This window comes from Mirounga leonina, unplaced genomic scaffold (assembly GCF_011800145.1).
Source record: "Mirounga leonina isolate KUSES-001 unplaced genomic scaffold, KU_Mleo_1.0 Mir_151, whole genome shotgun sequence".
Lineage (NCBI taxonomy): Eukaryota > Metazoa > Chordata > Mammalia > Carnivora > Phocidae > Mirounga > Mirounga leonina.
This window is the reverse complement of record NW_023270377.1, coordinates 108,036,765-108,058,326: the sequence shown is the minus strand read 5'-3', so window position 1 is coordinate 108,058,326 and position 21,562 is coordinate 108,036,765. Positions and strand designations below refer to the sequence as shown.

The 21,562-nt window shown below is 52.0% G+C and overlaps 1 protein-coding gene across 1 annotated transcript in view; it reads right to left on the bottom strand.

The window, feature by feature from the left end:
* MYO7B (myosin VIIB) overlaps positions 1-21,562 on the bottom strand; it is a 76,961-nt gene that overhangs the window by 10,002 nt on the left and 45,397 nt on the right. Inside the window, exons 19-31 of the mRNA XM_035006551.1 lie at positions 19,797-19,881; positions 18,045-18,263; positions 16,811-16,981; positions 15,991-16,200; positions 15,688-15,855; positions 12,447-12,574; positions 7,602-7,728; positions 6,209-6,328; positions 5,835-6,008; positions 4,967-5,194; positions 3,572-3,739; positions 686-803; positions 470-596 (exon numbers count right to left, since the gene is read on the bottom strand). Of these exons, the coding sequence (XP_034862442.1) occupies positions 470-596; positions 686-803; positions 3,572-3,739; positions 4,967-5,194; positions 5,835-6,008; positions 6,209-6,328; positions 7,602-7,728; positions 12,447-12,574; positions 15,688-15,855; positions 15,991-16,200; positions 16,811-16,981; positions 18,045-18,263; positions 19,797-19,881 (2,043 nt within the window). The remainder of the gene's footprint in view (positions 1-469; positions 597-685; positions 804-3,571; positions 3,740-4,966; positions 5,195-5,834; positions 6,009-6,208; positions 6,329-7,601; positions 7,729-12,446; positions 12,575-15,687; positions 15,856-15,990; positions 16,201-16,810; positions 16,982-18,044; positions 18,264-19,796; positions 19,882-21,562) is intronic.

Here is a 21,562-nt window from a genome sequence, read left to right as displayed (position 1 = left end):
TCTCAGAAGACAAGAGGCATGCAGAGCCATGGAGGGGGTGGTGTCTGAGGCCCAGCCTGGCCTGCAAGGCCGCTCTGCCCCACACCCAGCCTCCATCCCTTACTTCCTCTCTCAGGTGGTCCATACCTTCCACGGGACCAGTTCTTGCCCACGAGAAGGGAAGGAGCCTGTTCATGAATGCCCATCCAAAAGGCTGCAAACTTTTGTGGCCCCTTCCACGTAGATTTGGGTTTTAAAGAGAAGCCCGAGAGAACAATGCCTCAAGCGCAGATGCAGTACTTAACGGGGTGGTGCCAACCCAGTGGCAGGAGAGGGTGGGGTCCCAAGTCCAGCGGCCATCCTCATGCCTGCACCCCAGCCAGGTGCCAGGGACAACGCGCCTCCCTCTATCCCTGTTTCTCCTGGAGCCCCCAAGGACTAAGGTTGAGCGTAAAGAGAGATTTGGGGCATCTTCCCTCGGGACACCCACCTGTTGGTGATCAGACTCATGACCTCTGGGAAAGAGAGTTCTAGGAGCATCTTCTCCTTCTGGTCCAGGAAGTATATCCCCTTCCAGTTAACTGCCAAGATCAGCTGAGTCTTGGGCAGCCGGGGGCCTGGCCAGGGGGAGACAGGGGTGTGAAGCTTAGGCTGGCCCAATGGGGGGCCCTGTCTGCACCCCCTCACCGTCATCAGATCCCATTACCGGAGAGTGTGGTGACCTCAAAGAGCCGGGAGAAGAGCAGTGGCCACTGCAGGCGGGCGGCGTCCACCACCTGCTCCTGCACGGCCAGTGGCTTTGCCTGCTTCTGGGTGTACCGTGCCTGCAGGGGGGCACAGTGGGTCACTTCCATCACTCATCTCCCACTCCCTCAGCCCTGGCTTCCCCTTAGCGAGTGAGTGGCCCAGTGCCCACGGTGTTCATTTGCTGGATCGTTCTGTGAAGCTTCTACCTAAAGACAGGTCAGTGCCGTTGAGGGCTGGTGGGGAGGCTCCGGTGGGCTGGGGCAGCCCTATTTTACCCGCCCTGGCGGAGGACCACTCACGGGTGGTTTTGAGAGGGGAGGAAGGCTTGCTTCCTCTTTGGCATCAGGGTGCTAGAGGGCTGTAGATCAGGCTGCGCCTCGTTGCCTCATGGAAAGCTATGAGGTGGGCTTCTCCTTGCATGCATGCTTGGGCCTGCTCCTACCAACACGTGTGTGCCTTATGGGCTTGCGTCTTGCTCCGTGCAGGAGGCCTGTCTTGGTGTGCATCTCTGTGTCCTTGGTACCTCGGTCTGTCTTCTCCAGAGTTCTGCCTCTCTGGGGGCCACTGTCAGGTACCTTCATCTCAACCTGCCCCCAGTCGACTTTCCTCCCTCCCTCTTTCCTGGCTTCTTCTCCACCTCCCTGCCCCCCTCCCCGTCTCCACTGCTCTGGGTCCCTAGCTGGCTGTATAGTGTCCAACTGAACTTTCTTTTTACTATTCATTGAATAAAATGTTATTTTGTTGCCAGTTTAAAAAGTGGTTGGGTAACATTCATACCCTGGATTGTGCAATATAAATTGATGCCTCATATCTGAGGGGTAATCTGGCAATGGGCATCACGTATCAAGAACTGTGGAAAGTTCATACACTCTGAAATCTCCTCTCTAGGAATCTATCCTGGTGAATAACTGTGGAGTGTATAAAAGTTGTATCTACAAAGTGGATCACCCCGTTGTTTTAATAGTGAAAAATGGAGAATGACCTTACTGTACATCAATAAGAATCAGTAAATTATAATTCATTACTGCAGTACTATGCAGCCATTAAAAATGAACATGAAAAAAAGAAAAAAAGGGGAAAAAAAGAAAGAGGATAAAAGGGAAAAAAATCAACATGAAGATTAGTATTTAGTGACATGGAAATATGGTCCAAGCTACATGGTTAAGTGAAGAAGCAGGTTGAAAGTTGCTGTATGATCTGATCCCATGTTTATTTTTTTAAAGGTGTATTATTTCTTTCTCTCTAATCATATTTACAGCTCTGTTGTGTACACATTAATACAGTCTGGAAGGATCTCTACCACAATGTTAAGATGGATGATCTCATTGATATGATATTATTGGTGATTTTGCTTTTCTTTGTATTTGTCTATATTTTCTGATGTATTTGGCAATGTACATGTTTTCAAGTGGTTTAATGAAAAAAAATCTGTGTAACTATGTTCACTTTGGAAAAAAGTGGTTGGGTAACATTTCCTAATTCTTTTACCCTCACCCCAACTCTCCCTTCCCAAATTACAAAGCCACTTCTTACTCATGTTCATTTGGGTTCACTTGTGCCTCTGGTCCTCCCTCCTATGAGCCCTAAAATCCATGGTCTCTCTCTCTTGTGAATACATCCACTCGGGCTGGGAAACACCAAAAGTGGCCAAGTGGGCTTTGCTTCCCCAAATGCCTATCACCAAGAACTGCTTCCAAGAGATGCTAATGAGCATCTCATAGAAAAATGTTTGGTGGTCAATATGTCTGGGAAATGTTGGGTAAAAGAATCAGGCTTCTCTACTGCAGGACTTGTCAGAGCCTTTCATAAGTGGTAATGCACTGTGACTCCCTAAGAGCAGGACACAGAAAGCTGTATTTTCCAAACCATAGGTGCACAGGACCATTGTCCATGGGCCCCCTTGGGGCACCCCCTTTTCGCGTGGCAGAATGGAGACTATGTTGGTTGGCCGTCCTCACTGTCCTCAGAACTTGGATGGCCCCTGCTGTCTGAACCACTCACCTGGGGTTCATTTCCCTGCCACTGGGTTGTCAGTCCCTAACAAGTAGGCAGAGTGCTGTCTTCTTCCCCACTCCCCATCCTGCCCTTTCTTGGTCCATAGAGCCACGGGGATAATTGAGGTGGGCGCAGGTATTAACCAAGGGGACCCCCCCCCCCCCCCCGCATGCACAGCTCTCCTGCAGTAGCAGCAGTGAACAGTGAGCCATGCCTGGAACCTCAGGCCACGCTGCTGAGCTCAGCACCCTGGGAGGAAGGAGGCTCTGATGGGGGGCAGGTTTGGGGAGGGCTGCCCCTGTGGCGGGGGAAGGGAGGCAGGGGGACTGTGCGTCTTTGCCATCCCCTCGTGGGGTGACGTTCAGGGAGCAGCGGAAACCCCCACTGGTGTGGGTGATCCTGAGGACACCGGCGCGTGTTGGTGGGGAGGTGGAGGCACGAGCCCCCTGGGAGGAGCCGTGTTCACATGGCGCAGGCTGACCAAGCAGGCGGAGAGGACGGGCAGCCCTCCCTGCTGTGCAGAGCCAGTACTGAGGGCACAGGCGTGGTGTGCAGTTGGTAGCTGTGGATGCCCAGCCAGACCCTGCGGTGGAGGTGAGCACGGGGATGAGCTGCCCCAACTCGCCCGAGATGCCGACTGGAAGGGAGGAGGGATGGTAGAGTGGGCCTGTGATAGGGAGTGGGACTGAATGAGATTGTTTAAATCTCAAGAGATAGAGCTAGGCTAGCTGGCAAGTCAAAGTCTCCCGTGCCCCAGTGGGAGGCCTCCAACCCCCTACACACCGAGGCCACCCCCGCCGCCCCAAAGGAGGCCACAGAGCCCAAGTGCCCAGTCTCTGTGGAGGCTGACCTTGGCGTGGGCGGCAGTGACGAGGCTAGCCCACCTCTCCGGCGGCCTGGTCCTGTACAGCTTGGAGGGGATGCAGCTGGGCAGCAGCTCCTGGACAGCCTCGCTCCCCGCCGAGGCGCCGAGCTGCACGTAGCAGTGCTGGGCCAGCAGCTGCACCAGCTCTTCCTCCTGCACAACCCGGGAACGGACACGGGGGGAGGGGCTCTGACGTCCCTGCCTCGTCCTGGCTCTTGTCCCAGCACAGGGGAGACGACCAGCCCTCAGGCAAGAGCCAGGAACGTGAGCAGCCACCTGTCCTGTCACCTCTGTTAGGCCGGACCTGCCTTGTCCCCAGCACACTGGAACCACAGTGTGCCCAATAGGCCCCAGGAGGCTGTTGTCCTGCTGGCAGGCTGGAACTTCCCGGCAGCCTCTGCCCGAGCCACTCTCCCAACTCTCAGGTAGACAGTGAGTGTCGGGGAGGGAGCTCTGAGGCCTGGGTGGAACCCCAACACTGCTGTCTGAGTAGGGTAAATGTGGGCAAGGCCTTTACCCTGTCTTACCCAGTGCCCACTTGTCACGGGTGACCAGTGGCCAGCCCTGTGTGGCTTCTGCAAGGATCCATTCAGGCAGGATCCTGTGTCAAGCACCAGCATGGCCCGGCATGGGGCTAGGGCTCCCTGCTTCAGGGCCCCATGGGTGCCAGGCAGCTCTCTGCTCTCTGGGAGACCAAAGCCTGCAGAGTTACCTAGCTGCCTGCCTCTCTGGGGTCTGTCTCTGCGCCCCTGTCTCTCCCTGCCCACGGCCCCATTTCAGGCAGGCCTCCAGGCTTGCTGCAGCCAGCTCGAAGCCTGAGAGCAGTATCCTCCTGCCTCAGGCCCGGGAAGGTCTGCAAGCACAGGGGTAGTGCAGCTCCGGGACCAGGTGCACGACCCCCTCCCCGGATGCTCACAGCCTTACAGCTCTGGCTCCTCTCTGCACTTTCCAGAGGGCCTGAGCCTCAGAGGGGACATAACGCTCTGAGGTCCCACTGCCAGGAAGCAGCACAGGTGGGATTGGAACTTGAGCACGAGGGCTCTAAGGCCGTCTTCCTATTGCCCCACGAACAGCTGTCGTGGGGAAGCCAGGTGGGCCTGGGGCTGAGGGAAGGCCTCCCCCGCCTGCTGCTGGTGCGTCGGACCCCAGAAGCCTGAACAAACCTATGGGCCAGGCTGGGAGGGGACAGCTTGCACACCCAGCAGAGGGGCCTGGGGACCTGCACTCCGAGAACACGTTCCTGGCCTCTCCCTTCTCCACATTCCTCACATCCCGTTCTGTGGGGTGCTCCCTGATGGCCGCAGCCCCGACCTGCCCTGGAACACGGTGCTCCCCCAGGCTGGCTGACGGGTCCATCTCGGGGCAGTGGGGTCCCCTCACCTTCTCAAAGCTGTACTCGCCAGACCAGACCCCGTGCACCACTTGGCGGTAAATGAGCTGCGTACTGACGGAGTCCTCCTGGGAGTCATGCCAGGGGGTGAAGAACTCCTTCCGGAAGTAGATGCGCCAGGGCGCCTGGCGCTCGTTCTCGCCCCTCTCCCGGGCCAGCTGCTCACACTGGGCGACCGCATCCATCACGTGGTCGCGCCCGCAGCCCAGGGACCAGAACTGAGGCCAGAATCAGGGGCAGCAGGGGTTAGCGACTGCTGTGTGCCAGGCCCCGCAGGGGACACCCACCCTCAGGACGCACAGGCGGAAGGGTGTGCTCGGCCGGGCCTCCGGGAGCCCGAGGACTTTCCCCACATGGGGGCATGGCCTCCCTACAGGCCCCGTCCCAAAGGAGGCAGGGATTGGTGTCCAAGGCTGGCATGCAGGGGTTGTAACACTTGGATCGGTTGCCTGGCATGAGCATGTCTGAGTCGGAGGCTGCGGGCATGAGGGTATGTGGGAGAGGCTGGGAGAGGATGTGAGGTTCAGGTGGGGCTGTGCTGGTGTGACCCTCCGATCTGGGGCACAGGAGTCTGTGGCTCCCTGGCACAACGAGGCTTCCAGCAAGATGTGTGAGTGCCTGGTCTATGTGTGGGCTGCTCAGGTGTGGCAAGGGACCTACAAGATGTGTGTGACACTGGGGCCAAGGTGCAGCCACTGGGCTGAGTATGTGGGTGTTCGGGCAGGAGACAGGTTACCTCTGTGTGTGTGCGTGCGCTGTCTGATGGGGGCAGCAGTGGCCAGGTTAACGTGGTAGGAGGGCTCGAGCTGGCCTGCATGTACGAGGGAGGTGGGAGATGGATGGGGCACCTGGTGGTACCTTGTCGTACACAGCCACCTGCAGAGAAAAGCCCAGGTGGTCGCTGAGGCCCTGCTTGTGGGCAATGTGTAGGCAGACTTCCCGAGATGTCGAGGCAGAGTCGACCATGACAGTCAGGCTCTCTCCAGTCACCAAGACAACATGGATCGGGATGTGCTTCTTGGACTTGACTGCCTGGGGACAGAGGAAGACTCAGGCCCTCCCATGCGTAGGGAGGCTGAGCCCAGGCGTGACCGACAGGGACCACAGGCGCAGAAGGCACCACGAGAGGTGGAGGGGCCCAGAGGACATGCTTCCTGCTGGCAGGTGCTGGAGGAGCCACGGGGGCTGGCGGCATCCCACACTGGGGGTCTCCCACCCTTGCTGGCCCCTACCTGCAGCTCCAGCCAGGTGGGGGGCTCCGTGCGCACTCGGTTGGCATAGGTGCGTCGCAGGCGCTCTGCACAGAAGGGCCCGTAGGCAGCTGGCCCTTTATCAATGAAGTTCAGCAGATACTGGTGGGAGAGGGAGGGAAGGGGGAAGACACTGAGAACGGAGGCCACTTTCCACTTCCTGCCCAGACAGATTCTAAAAGTCATAATACTCATGGTAACTAAGCGAGGTGATGAATGTGGTAACTGACCTTATTGTGGTAATAATTTTGCAATATATGCCTATATAAAATCACTACATTGTACACTTTAAATTTAAATCTGGAAAAAATAAAAATAAAATAATAATATTCAGTGTTGGCAAAAGTCTGTTGAGATGGGCACTCTCTCACACCATGAGAAGGAATATAAATCGGCACAGCATTTCTGAGGACCAATTTGTCACTATGTTTGAAGTAGTGCATAGTTGAAAAATGTGCATACTTTTTGACCCAATAATTCAGACCTGTCTCTATATATGGTGTGTATGGTGGTGAGCAACTGGAAGATGGGCCCTAAATGTCCAACAGCAAGTTAAATACTCCCTGGGATAGCTATATAGAGATGGCATTTGGGAAAAGTTTACCCCATGAGAAGACACTTAGGGAGGTAGGTGAAAAATGCAGGAGAGTCAATATTTAAAACATGTCTGACAAAATCTGTTGAAAATCTTTTTGCCTCACAGAGAGATTTTGTGAGGAGATGCAGCCTGGAAGAGTTTGCTGGTGTCTAGAGTGGCCCGGGTGCCCAGGGCAGACTGCCCCATGACCACGCCTCCTGCTGTCCCTGAAGGGACATGAGAGGAAGTGAGATTGTCTCTTGTCTGATCACAAGTATGACTGTAACACCACAAAAGGCCAGGAACAACAGAAGGTCCCTCTGGGTGTGGGGATGGCTTTTGTTCTCTTTTTAGACTGGCTGCATTTCCCACACATTACTCTTACAGTCAGAACCAAAGCTCTATTAAACAGCGAGGCCTGGGGCTTCGAGCACTCAGGAGCACCTGTCAACACCCCGCCTCCAGGTTTAGTTCTGAGGACTAGAGGGAGATGCGGTAGGCAGTCCCCAGTCAGTGCCCACTCCTGGGACACTTCTGTCTTTTCAACGCACATATCACCGACCACCTCACTGTCTCCTCAGAATAGCTGTCTTGGTGCCTGAGCCCAGACCTGAATAGGGGCAGGAAGGAGCCAGGTCCAGAGTCTTCTTTTAAAGATGGGGTAACTGAGGCCCAGAAGGCACAGCTGCCCACCGTGGCCTGCAGGGCTGGGATTTCTGGACCTTCTCGAAAGCCCAGAGCCAAACCATGCTTGCTGTAACCCACCCCCCTTCAGCCCCTGCCCTGGGTCCTCCCCACCTTCATGAACCTCTCGGAGGGTGGGAAGCAGCCCAGGCAAAGGCTGAGCAGGATCCAGCCCCGGGCCAAGCTGCTTGTTTTGAAGTTCTCTGACAGCTGCTTGCAGATCTGGCAGTAAATCTCATCCCTGAAAGACACACACCGCTGGGAGGCCAGGCTGGGGGCTGGCTCTGGGTGAGGAGACAGAGGTGCCTGGGCACACAGCTCCTTCTGTGCCCCTGGGTGGGGCCGTGTACACATGGTGACCTCCAGTCTCCTCAACTCCAACTGCCTTTGCTGGGCTCCCCTGCAACATCCCTGGCCCACCCTGGACCCTGTCATCTCCCAGGACTGTGCCACCTCCAATGTTTTTCCAGGGCTCTATGCACCCACTCTCATTGGACCTCATTTTCTACCTCATCCCTCGGGCCTTTGCTCCCTCCTTCACCCGCTCTGTTCACAACACCCTGGCCCTCCAGCTGGGAGGTGCGGCTGCAGGGAGTGCCCAGGGGTCTCCAGTCAGGCCCTGCCCCCAGTGGCCCCACCCAACCCAATCTGCTCCTTTCCTCAAGTTCACTATCATCTCCAGCCTTCTCCATCACCTTGAGGCCCAGTCCCTCTCCCACCCCTCAACGCAGCCATCCCTCCAAGTACAGAGAGGAGTGGAGATTCCATGGAGAATCCCTCGACTCCTCCCCTCCTGACCAGTTCCCATTAATACAGGCTCATGAGCCTCTCTTCTCTGCCTTCTCTTGGGGAGGAGGCTCTCCTGGGTCCCTCCTGCTGACCCAAGCCTCTATCATCTTATACAAGGGCCTGTTAGCCCCTCCAACCTCAACATATCCAGAGGCCAGCATCTTTCTCCTAATTACTCAGTGGTGATGATTCTCAATGTTTAACAACCAACTCTCCTAGGGAAAAAGCTCTGATTTGTTGCATTTGCCAATTTCTATGGTGTAAATATTCCCACCAATGCCAGTTTCAAGCTACTAACACGATGTCACTGAACACAGAGTTGGGAAGAGATGTTTACCATCGCTCTCATGGGCCAGTACAGTCAGCTCTAGCCACTTCCTCTTTTGGCAGTCTCTACAGGTACCACCATCAACCATTTCACTCAAACTGGAAGTCTGGAAGCCCTCATGACTCCTCCCATCAGCCAGCCACCTACCATCTGTCTCCTGGATATTTTCTCTGTCCCCCTTTCTCTGTTCCCGCTCCCTAGGCCATCCCTCATCAGCTTTCTGGGGACCTCTGCAGCAGCCCTCTCCTGGCCTCCCACCCCCTGGCTCTATCCCTCCATGTCATTGGCAGGAAGACCTTTCTGGAATTCAAATATAATCATGGTCTTCCCTTCCCTTTCTTTTTTTTTTTTTTTAAAGATTTTATTTATTTATTTATTTGACATACACAGAGAGAGAGCAGGAGAGCACAAGCAGTGGAAGCTGCAGAGGGAGAGGGAGAAGCAGAGGGAGAGGGAGAAGCAGACCCCCTGCCGAGCATGGAGCCTGATGTGGGGCTCGATCCCAGGACCCTGGGATCATGACCTGAGCCAAAGGCAGTCGCTTAACCAACGGAGCCACCCAGGCACCCTGGCCTTCTCTTTCTTAAAACTTTTCCTTACTTCTCCTAGAACTGAATTCAAACTCCATGCCCCAGCAGTGACAGATCACTTGGAATTCCAGACCCTCAGGCTGTTTCAGGATTCTGTGACCCTGTTCACCTTCTCCCTTTGTCTGGTGAACACCCTTCCTCCTTCCCACCCCACCCAGCCTAGGAGGGCATTATGACTAGTCCTTTGTTCTCTCACTGGACCCCCATCTTAGCATAAGCAGTTATTGTGGGTATCTGGCTTCTCCCATGCTCCCCACTAAAGAATGAGCTCCCAGAGGACAGAGACCTGTTGCCCTCTTCTCTGCATCCCCAACCCTCAGGCTAAGGCCGGGCCCTGAGCAGGTACTTAATAAATGCTTATTGCCATTTGCAACAACATGAATGGAGCTAGAGAGTACTATGCTAAGCAAAATAAGTTAGTCAAAGACAAATACCATTTAATTTAATCAATATGTAGAATTTAAGAAACAAAACAGATGAACAGAGGGGGAAGAAAAAGAAAGGCAAAACAGAAAACAGACTCAACTATAGAGAACAAATGGAATGTTGCTAGAGGGGAGGTGGGTGGGAGGATGGGCTAGATGAGTGATAGGTATTAAAGAGTGTAGTTGTTGTGTTGAGCACCGGGTGTTGTATATACATGATGAATTGCTAAACTCTACACCTGAAATTAATATTACACTGTATGTTAACTAACTGGAATTTAAATAAAAACTTGAAAAAAAAAAAAACATTTATTGAATGGGTGGCTGGATGTGGGAGTGGGCATTTGCTTTGTCTTGGAATCTGACTAAGACCCCAGAGCCAAGGACAAACAGATGATAATGCTCAACACTCTAAAGAGATACATTCTTGTAGAATTTATCAAAGGATGGCAGAACCAGTCTAGCTACTGACATCTCCTGCATAAGAGAAGATGAAAAATTTGAAAGGCGATTCCTGAAAGGGACTTCATGGAAATAGAGAAATCTTTGGCCCATCTCTATTCCCTCCAAGTGATGCAGAGCTGGGGAGACCCCAGGAAAACTGTTAATAGAGATGGGGCTGTCTGCCAGAGAGAGAGATCCATCTCACTCCCTATCTGAGGTATGCTGAACCCCAGAAGCCCATTGGTCTACTCCAGGGTACTGGTATGGGGCACAATGACAGAGTTCTTAAGAGTACTTGACTTATGTATGCCCCAGAGACACAAGTTAGGGGCCTCTATGAACAAGAGACTAGCATCTGATTCCCCCCTAATTCTAAGCTACCCCTGATGGGAGAGAGAACAGACAGGAGCCGGGAGTTACACTTGGTACGGCAAGCATGGAAGGGCTTTCTGTTGACTAAGAGGATGCCATAGAAGAAGCTGGGACTCAGGCATCTTGATGGGATCCCACACAAACAGGCAGCCCATCATTCCAGAAGAGCCCAGCACTAAGAGGCTGTGGTATGTTCAATTAGGGGCTAGATTTGAGAGCAAGTCTCAGTAGATCACTGAAAGTGTCAGCCCCAGCTAGAGGACAGCACAGTGTGTAAGTGCCTTTAGAGGTATCTGAAGAACCCACAGTGCATCTCATTTGGACACAGCTTATACATGCCTGCCATCTTGGAGGATATGGCGTCCAGTGAGGATTAACATGAGAGAACTACCAATAGAACTAAGTTAGAAGAGTTGCCAGGTTGGTGTCACACAGGCAGCTAAAACTGGGGTAGAAACCCTACAGCCTTATTGGCTTGAACAACCAGAGGACAGAGTTTGGGGTGCCCAAACCCAGCAGTTGAAAGTGAGAAGGGAAATCCTGGAAAGAAGAGAACCAGAAAAGAAGAGTTATCAATTTTGCATATAAAATCTTCCTAAATCTCTGGCTGGCCCCTGATCTACACATGTGTGGGGCAGACTCCAGGAATCCCAGCAAAGGCTAAAATAACTGACCATGGATTCCATCTGCTGCTCACTACAGGAAGACAAAGTTTGAATCCAGCCAAGGTAACTGCCTGTCAAAACAAAAGTCAACACTCTTCGAAAGAATATAACAGATTCCAGAGTCTCTAAACATATCATCCTCAGTGTCTCGGATATAACCCAAAAGTAATATAATTATGAGGGAATAACAGTCCAGTACTAGATGTGTGAGGAAACAGAAAAACACGACCATTCTCAAGAGGAAAGGCAGTCAATGGGAACTGACCCCAAGATGACTTAGATATTGGATTTAGCAGAAAAGGTTTTAAAACTACCATCACTGCTCAAGGACACAAAGGACACTATGCTCATAGTGAATGAGTGAACAGGAAATCTTGGCAGAGAAATAGAAACTATAAAAAGAACCAAGTGCAAACTCTAGAACTAAAACATATAACATCTGAAATTAAAAAAAAAAATTGTTACCTGGGTATAACAGCAGACTAGGGTAGTTAAGACAAAGACCAGTTAATCTGAAGATAGATCAATAGAAATTATCCAATCTAAAGAACAGAGAGGAAAGAAAAGAAAGAGGAATAGACCCTTAGGGACCTAAGGGATGATATCGAAGACTCTTACATATGTTTAATTAGAATTCAAAAGACAAGAGAGAGAGAGAATAAAATAGAAAAAAGTATCTGAAAAACTAATGGCCAAAATTTCCCAAATTTGGTAAAAAATAATAACCCAAAATATTTAAACCCCTAAAATATAGTAGTCTGTTTTTCAAAGCAGTATACATATTTCTTAAAATTTATATGAAAAGACAATTCCTGGGGCCCCTGGGTGGCTCAGTCATTAAGTGGCTGCCTTCGGCTCAGGTCATGGTCCCAGGGTCCTGGGATCGAGCCCGCATCGGGCTCCCCACTCTGTGGGGAGCCTGCTTCTCCCTCTCCCACCCCCCACCCCCGCTTGTATTCCCTCTCTCGCTGTCTAATAAATAAAATCTTTAAAGAAAAAAAAAAGACAATTCCTTTAAAGCAATACATATATAATATAAATGAGGAATTTACTCATTTACAGGGCCCTGCATAAAAGCCTATTATAAAACGAATCACTACCCCATGATACACCTGTTCTCCTAAAACTTGCTTTACCCATGGGTTTTAACACAGAGCAAGTGGAGAACTCTTAATGGTTATGATATCTATTGTACTCAGGCCTAGGCTGTAGGCCCCAAGACACGGAGCAGGGAGAGGACAGGCTGTCTTAGGGGGCCGGCAGAGGAGGAGGCTGTGGCCATGGACTGAGAGCCAGTGAGGGGTTCTGATGTTCTACATGGGGGTGAGGTGGGAATGGGGACTGACCTGAGGTTAGGCCGCAGGATAGCATAGCCCACAATGAAGTGCACCTTCTCCAGGTTGGACATGGGTCGGTCTGTGATAGGGCCATCAGGCTCAAATGCTTCCTCTCCAATATTCAGCTGGCTGGTTACCTTGAAACCCAAAGGAGGCGGTCAGGAGAGCTGTGATGCTCCCCATTTGCAAAGGAAGAAACCAGGTGCAAGGAGGGAAGCAAAAGCTTGGGATCCTGTGGCAGGCCAACAGCAGGGCTGGAAGCAGACTAAAGCCCCCTTACCCTGGGCTCACCTGGCCTGTGATCCTGGAGGACCGCTTTAGCTTCATGGAGGAGATATCCTTGCTCCCTCTGTCCCTGCGGCTGGATCTCTGCAGATGGAGACAATTCCTGAGGGAAGTTGTGCCAGGACGGTACTTTGATGATGCTGCTGACTCCACAGTCACCTAGACAGAGCTAGTGTCCACCTCTCCCAGCCATTTCCTGGCCCAATTTACAAAGCCGCGTGCAGCCCTGCATCTTGGCTGAGCTTTGCAACACTTAGAGATGTGCATCCTCCTCTTCCCTTCTGGGTCAGGAAACAGAGGCAAGGGGAGGTGAGACACTTCCTAAGACTACTCACATAACCAGCTCTCAGGGAGGGCTCAGGACCATTCTGATTCCAAAGCCTTACCTCTTGCCAGTAAAGCCCTCCAAGGTAGGGCCAGCTCTGAGCCCAGGTGCCCAGGACAGCCCTGGGCCCTGGTCATGCTCAGTGAAAATTTCATGATTTGGAATACCATCTGCCCCCTGTAAGGTGGGAGCTCGGAGCTCTGCCAGAGGATCAGAAGAATCTAAGCTTCAAGGCCTGTGCTGGGTGGGGTGGTGGGGCTTGTCCCCAGCTATTAGGATCTGTTGGTCTCCTGAGGCAGGAGTCCCACCTTGTCCTGAGGGCATCATGAGAAGTTGCTGCCAAAATTAGAGCTCAGTGTGGAACTGGGCTTGGGTTGGGATCAGTGGGGTTGGGGTTTGGGGTAGAACTGGTTTGCCACACAGGGATGGACTGCAAAATACCCTAGCTGGCAGGTGAGGGTGGGCAAGGCTGGCTCTGCTCACTGCTCCTCTGGGAGGCACACAGCAGGTGCTTAATAAATGTGCGTAGGAAGAAAAACTTGAGATGTGACTTCTGGGAGGCCAGTCCTGCTTCTCCCTGTGCTCACCCTCCAGAGGTGCAGAGTGGCTGGACCACCACCCAGGGTCCTGAGTGGCCCCCAGTGATCCACATCCTCCGGCATTTCTACCCACCACAGTATGTGACTTATGAGACTAGGCATTGCAGCTTCCTCTCTTAGTTCACTTAGTCTGGGGAAGTCCAACTGTGAGAACGCTGGGGCAGCCTTGTGGAGAGGCAAGACCTGAGGCCTCCTGCCAGCAGCTATGTTAGGGAGCCATCTTGGAAGTAAGTACTGGAGCTCTGGTCCAGCCTGGAGAGATAGCAGCCCTGTCCGTGGCCTGACTGCAATCTTAGGACAGACCCTGAGCCAAGACAACCAGCTAAGCCACTCGTCACCCTCAGAAACTGTGTGAAAGAATACGTGTACTGTTTCAAGCTGTTAAATTTGGGGGGGGGTGGGGAGGTAATTTGTTACCCAGCAATAGATAATGAATATGTTCTGCAAAACCAATGCTTCTAGAGATCCGGGGTCAGAGCTTAACTTGGGCAACTTCCCACATAACTCTGGGACCAAGTCTGGCCATGTGATCTCAAGCTGCAGACTTCCTTAGATTTCTATGCAGTTAGTCTGCACACAGGACCCTGCAGGTGTCTGAGCAGAGTCCCAGACACTGGATGTATGGGGTGCTGTGATATTGTGATTTATAGTAAGAAATAAATATTTGGTCTTCATCCCCATTCCCGGCACAGAGCTCTTGAAACCCTTGGAATTTCCTGCAAATGAGGCAACTTTGAGAAACACCTAAGGATGGGGGCTGGTTGTCAGCGGAACCAGCCCTGTGATTGGGGGATTGGAACTTCCAGTCCCCTCCCTCTCACCTCCACCTCTGGGCAGTGGAGAGGGGCTAGAGATTGATCACCAAGGGCCAATGATTTATTCTTCCTGCCTATGTAATGAAGCCTCCCTAAAAACCCAAAAGGATGGAGTTCAGAGAGCTTCGGGTTGGTGAACACGTGGAAATTTCGGGAGAGTGGCACGCTGGGAGAGGGGATGCAAGCGCCACCTTCCTTTCCCCAAACCTTGCTCTATGCATCTCTTCCATCTGGCTGTTCTTGGTTATATCCTTTTATAAAAACTGGTAATCTAGTAATTAAAGTATTTCCCTGAATTCTGTGAGTTGCTCTAGCAAATTAATCAAACCCAAGGAGGGGGTCGTGGGAACCCCTGATTTGTAGCCTGTGGGTCAGAAGCACAGGTGGCAACCCGGACTTGTGACTGGTCTCTGAAGTGGGGGGTCGTCTTGTAGGACTGAACCCTTAGTCCGGGATCAGACACTGCCTCCAGGTCGATAGGTTCCAGGTGAGTGGAATTGTGGCACACCCAGCTGGTGCTGGAGAACTGCTTGGTGTGGGGAAAACCCCCACACACTGGAACTGGTGTCAGAATTATAGGCCGTCCTGGGGGTCCTGCTGCTGGCGGTCCTAGTGCTGTCACTGCTGTGTAATTCCTTTGAACTATTCTTGGTGAGTTCTATTAAGATGACATCATGAAACTGAGGCCTTGGGAAGGACTTCTGACCAAAAGTGAATGTGAATGAACCTTCCATCAGAGGGCAGGATAGACCACAGGCCAAGAACTGGGTCTTTGAATTCACTAGAATGGATTCAAAGCCCAGTTCTGTCACACTCACTCCCTGTGATCTGGGGACAAGTCACTTCACTTCTCGGCTTCTTCCGCTGTAATAAACTTACTACTCCCTACTTCATAGGGTTGGCTCCCCTGGGGATTAACTGAAGAGGGAATTGGCACACAGCATGCCATCTATCAGTAACAACACTGGCTGTTATCACTGTTCTGTGCGTTTGAATTCCGTTGAAGTCAAACCTACAACCCAGAGCCTGGAAGGCCCTTTGTGATACTGACCGTATCACTCAGAAACTCCTGGGCATCATGCCTGACTCATGAGTTCCTGAGCGCGAGTCAGGTTTAGTGGCTGATGCTCACTCCATGTCTTGCCCACTTCAGGTCCAGCTCCCACAGGCCTTGGCCTGGGCGACACCGGGGCCCTGCCCTGCCCCGGCCCCCTCACACCACGCACCTGTGTAGACCCATGGTGCTGTGGAGACTGGGTGCTGTTCTTTCTGCCCAGGGTGTCGTGGATCTGCCGCATCACTGAGCCGCCATGCAGGCCGTTCCTTGCAAAAAGCACTGGCTCTGGAAGGTCACCCATGAACCTCAGGATGATGCTCCACACGGCCAGGGCGGCCTGGGGAAACGGAGACAGGGGGCTCAGCTGGAACACAGCTAGCAGTCCGGGGCCCACAGTGATCCCTTCCCTTCCTCATTCCCTCTGAACCAGGGGGAGGCCTGAGCCACTAGAAGCCAGAGAACCACTGGGTACCGAGCAGTCGGCTTCATCCTCATGGTAGAGCAGTGGGTAGCGCAGGGGCCGCCGGATGTGCGTGTGGCTGGCCGATTTCTGGAAGTAGGTTGCAGCAAACCTGGGGAAGGTGTATTCGGCCAGGCTGTCCATGTCATCCTCAGACTCCTCCACCATGGGGACGGTGTCCAGGTCAACCTCGGGCAGCTTCTGGGTCCCTGCTTCCAGGTCCTACGTGCCCATGAGAGGGAGGGTCAGGGGTCAGCTGTCCCTTCAGATGCTAGCCAGCAGGGTGTGCCTCTCTGGAGGCCAGGGAGCCCCAAGACAGGTCTGTCTGCTTATCGGCTGGGTGCCGCATGAACCACGCCCCCTTGTGTCTGAGACCTCTTCCACCACCTCACTGGTTCAGTGGGCCCCTGCTGGGCAGTTCCTCCTGCAGAAGTGGTCTCAGCTGCCCCGACTGCACGGCGTGTGTGTGTGTGTGTGTGTGTGTGCGCGCGCGCACGCACAGGTGCTCTGAGAGGGGGTCAAACACGCCGTGGGAAATGCTGCCTGGTTGAAAGCCCCACAGCATTTGCACGTTAAAGGTTCTAGGAAGTCTCCTAGGTTAGAAACCTGCTTAACTTGAAAGGGTCTGGCCACAGAAACTCATGCGCCCCTTTTCCTTGCTTGCTCACCCAGGACCGCAGGACACACTTCACCACCTCTTCTGTCAGCTCCCCTAACCCCCCAGCCGAGCCTTGGCTTCTCAGTGAGCCTGGAGGCTGACTGCGGTCAGGAACTGAGCGGCGTCCTCCATCCCCTGCCAGGCCGGACCCCTGAATGACAGGGCCCATCTTACCTCAAAGCGCTGTGGGGCCTGGCCCTCCTGCCCACCAACCACGGAAGGGAGGAAACCGAACACTTGCTCCACCATCTCCGTGTCCGTGACAGTGTCGTAGATGGACTGCCGTTTCCGGGTGGGGAGAGCACTTTGGCTCTTCTGCTCTTCAGCGGGGATGGCTAGAGGCCCCTGCGCATATGCCCCATGGAGCAAGGTTACCACAGGCCCAGCGGAGGCAAGCACCTCACTGAACCTCCTCCTGATGTGATTTGTTCAAATCAGTAAGTTTTCCTCTAAAATCCTAGAATTTAATAACTAGCATGACTAGAAATCAACCACCCTGGGCTTTTCGTTTCCCATGGAGAATCAGAGGTCCAGAGAAGGAGGGCTGCCTGACATGGTCCCTGAGCTACTGCCTCAAACCCCAGGCGCCCCCAGAACCTAGCTGCCCACCTAGTCCCTTCACTCAAAGTGCACCAAGGCTCCATTAGGACATGTCCCTGGGCCTGTACTAACTAGCGCACAGGTGAGGCTGATCTGTGGTCTGTCTGGGGCTACCTGAGAGCAGAAGCCTGCTGTGGACGTGTCTGAGGGTCTGATGTCTTACTTGTCCTGGCCACTGCACTAGTAATGTGCTCAGCAGACCCAACTTTCATCCCTAGAGCAGGCGTAGACTTCATCCTAGCCTTTTCCTTATCAGTTTCCAAATGAGCGAGTACTGAGGAAAGAGGTTGACTCTCGGGAGCTCACTAGAGGAAAGGGAATTACGAGGGTGAAATTTCAAAATGCAGGGATGTGCACCTTGCGCCACTGCCCTGCTCCCTGCCCGTCAGCCTCTCCTGACCAGACACTCACAGACTCCTCTTGGAATTTCTCTACCCCAGAAGTGTCATGCCACAGCCCAGTCAGCCAGGGGCCTTTGCCCTCCTCCATGGAGCTGTGGTCCCCCATAGCTCATCTGGCCCTGGTTTCCTATGTCGTTCAGGGAGGGATCAAGGAGTTCAGTTTCCAGGTTTCAGGCATAAGACCATCCTGCTGACACGATGCCTCTTCTATGTCACATCCCGCATGCTCCTGGGGGTGACCTAGATGTCCCAGACGGCCTGAGGACCTGCTGCAGTCATAAATTTGGACGTGGAGGAGATAGGAGTGTCTGGTGAGAGCTCTATGTCGCTGCTCATCCCTCCTGACTGCCTTCCTGCTATGGGCCCCAGTCAGCCCTCACCGGCCTAAGAGGGCACTGACCACCTACACTGGCTTTCTGCTGCCGGAAGTTCCGCCGGACAGCCATGCCCCTGGCATGCGCCTGTATGACCACCACTGCCTTCCTCTTGGCCTGGACTTGCTGGCGCACAAGGTAGCCCCTGCATAGCGCCTGCAGCTGGACCATCCTCTGCCACATGGTCTGGTACTGCTTTGCCAGCAGCTGGCTCCGGGCAATGGCCTGCAGGCGCTCAAAACCCAGGAGGATCTGTGGAGGCAAGAGGGACAGATGCTCAAAAGGAGGCCTGGGCCCAGCAGGGCAAAGAGCATGGAGAAGGCCTTCCCAAAGGGACAGAGAGAAAGAGAGGCAAGTCATACATCCCAGGAGACCTCACAAATTAGCTTCACAGTTATCTGCTTCTTGGCAAAGCGCTAGTGCTAAAATTTTATGCACCTACAAGCATGAGCATATTAAGTGAGTTATTACTTGCAAAGCACTGAGAACAGTCCTTGGCATGCAAATAAGTGCTAAATAAGTATTGTTAAACGGCATAGACAATAAAGTGCTCTCCTGGTGGCCAGTGATTAGAGAATTGGTTTGGATGTCACATGGGTGATGGGATTCCAGGGGCCTTGCTTATCACACCTAAAGCTAAGTCCAGCCAAATTGTCAGAAGCTAGTGCACCTGTGTGGAGGTCTATGGCTGGCTTCATTAAGCTAATCTCTGGGATCTTTAAAATAAAGAGGAAATAATAAATTGATAAACACCCACTTCTATGCTGCAAACATGCTTTGGTGCACAGCAGTCCCTGATCCCCTGGACGAGTCTTGTTGGCTTCTCAAAGACCAACCCATTGGGTGCTGGGGGTGTGGGGTCATGCTTCATCCTATAAGCTTGGAAGTTATACAGACCTGCATCCAAATCCCAGCTCTACTGATTACTAGCTGTGTGCTCCTGGGAAAATTATTTAATCTCTCTATGCCTCGAGCTTATTGACACATGGGGTTGGTTTAACAATAAATAAAACAATGGAACGGTTCTAAGTAGACTTTCCATCCATGTCAGCTGCTATTACATCCTTGTGAGCACAGTACATGGACAGGCCTGGGGTCAAATTTCAAAATGCAAGGATGTGCATCTTGTTGCTGTTCCCCTGTTCCCTGCCCTTCAGCCTCTCCTGTCCAGACCCTCAAAGGCTCCTCTTGGTATTTCTCTGGCCCCAAAGCATCATTCCACAGCCCAGTAACCAGGGGTCTTCACTCTCCTCCACAGAACTGTAGCCTCTCATAGCTCATCTGGTTCTAGTTTCTTGAGCCTGGTTTTCTGGCCTTGGTTTGCTGATATGACCACTGCATGTCCCAACCACAGTCACATCAGTGACAAAGGCAAGTGGTCAAGTGAGGCCCAATAGAGCATGGTTAAGGTTGCTCTGGTTCATTTGTTGAGCAGACACTCATTAGCAGTGCCTGTGGTCAAGAAAAAAATCAGAAGAGCTTGAAAGAGAGAATAATCCATCAACCTACTTTGTTGGCTGCAAACTGAGAAAAGACCATCATTATGTGATTCCAGAGCAGGCCATCTCATTCTAGCTCTGGAGATGCCCAAAATTCTGTAAGAGAACACACTGAAGCCCACAAACCGTGTGACCTGAGATGATGCTAAACAGTGTGTGGCGGGCTGAGGGCTGGTCGTTTGAAGTCTGTTGTGATGCGTTAGTGATCTGATCCTCCCTGCCTGAGCTCTCATATTCACATGAACCAACTTTCAGCTGGAGCAGCCTCCCTAGTGAGTTCTCTCACCTGCTTGAAGTTCCGCCTGCTGTAGTAGCCTCTCCACCCAGCCTGGAGGGTCACAGCTGCCCGCCTCTGCCTCAGGAACTCCCTCCTAGAAGGGGAAGTGCAAGTCCGAATGTGTGTGTAACAACCTCAGACATTTCAAAGGCTTTGGGGGGAAAATGATTTGAAGGGAAGAGGGATAATGAAATGTTGGGGAAAATGAACACATACATTATTTCTTTCCCAGAAGCCTTTACAAACCAAAGACACACATGTTAAGAACTTAAATCTATTGCCAACTACTCAAATTTGTGAATTAGGACAGTCCAGTTTTTAGAGCAATCAGTAAATTTTTCCTCATTCCTTCCAAAGATCTATGAAAGGATAAAACTCATTTCCAACTTTTTACTCCTTGCCAAACTTTTCCTGATCCTCTGGCCAGTAGCCCAGGTATCTGCTGGGAACTAGGTCAGAATCCCAGGACCAAGGCTCCTCTCTGGAGGCGGGTCAAGGCAGGAGGGCAGCCCCCCAGGCCCTGGTAGCTTGGCAGCTCCATCAGACTGCTCCCCTCTGTAGGGTGGAAAGTGGGCTGAATATGGAGAGGGTAACCTGAAACATGACTTCTGGGGAAGCGAGCTTGGTGCATATAGATGTATTCTTTATCTCACACTTATCTGAGTTTCCTTATCACTGCTAATAATTTTTCAGGATATTTTCTTAGGCTTAGGACAGTAGGTCTCAACCATGTTAAAAAAATCATCTGGAGAAGTTCAATATTTATTGATGTCCGGGTCCTACCCATTCTGATTAAGTGAGAATCCTTGCTGATGGGTCTGGAGAATCTCTATCTCTCTTGCTCTAATGTTTTTTGATATATATATATATATATATACACACACACACAGTATAAATATCTCCCCAGATGATTCTAATATGAAGCTGAAGTAAATAATTATCTAAAATAAAGATAATCTGTCTCCTTTCTAATACTTATACCAGTGGTTCTCAAATGGGGGTGATTTTGCCCCCAGCCCCGGGGCACATTTGGCAGTGTCTAGAGATATTTTGGGTTGCTATGACTGGGGGATGGGGGAGGAGGATGCTACTGGCATCTCATGAGTAGAGGCCAGGAATGCTACTAAACATCCCATAATGCCCAGGACAGCCCTCACAACAAAGATTTATCTAGTCCAAAATGACAACAGAGTTGAAGTTGAGAAATCCTAATTTTTTTTATCTTTTCTTTAATATTCTAGTCTAACTGTATTGTCCAGAAGAACAAGAACACTATCAATTATCAATGATGATCACTTCTGGGAAGATGGAGTAGGCATACTTTTTCCTATTTCTCCTGCTGACTACAACTAAAAACCCTGTACATTTATATCAAACAAACATAAGAAGACTCTGAAATGTGGAGAGAAGAAGGCAGGCCAGTTATGGATCTCAGATCCAAGGAGCGACACAGTGCTAACTTCTCTGGGTTTTCTTTTTACCTCATATTCCCCAGAGTAGGAGCTGAAGAAGTCAGCAATCCAGAAAGGACAATGGGGACAGAACAGAAAAGCCCCAAGGAAAGCCTTCTCTTTCTACCAAAAGGCTTAGGAAAGGGGAAGCTTAGCAAGACAAAACTTTTAAATAAAAGCCACTCTACTCCAGTGAAAAACCACAAAACAACTGTGGTCCTAGCCCCACTTATACCAAAAAATGCCAAGTGGGGAGCCTAGATTTCTGCCCTTGCCAGGGTCGTGTCAGAGAAGGCTAAGTGGGAAGCCATCCTTGATGAGTAG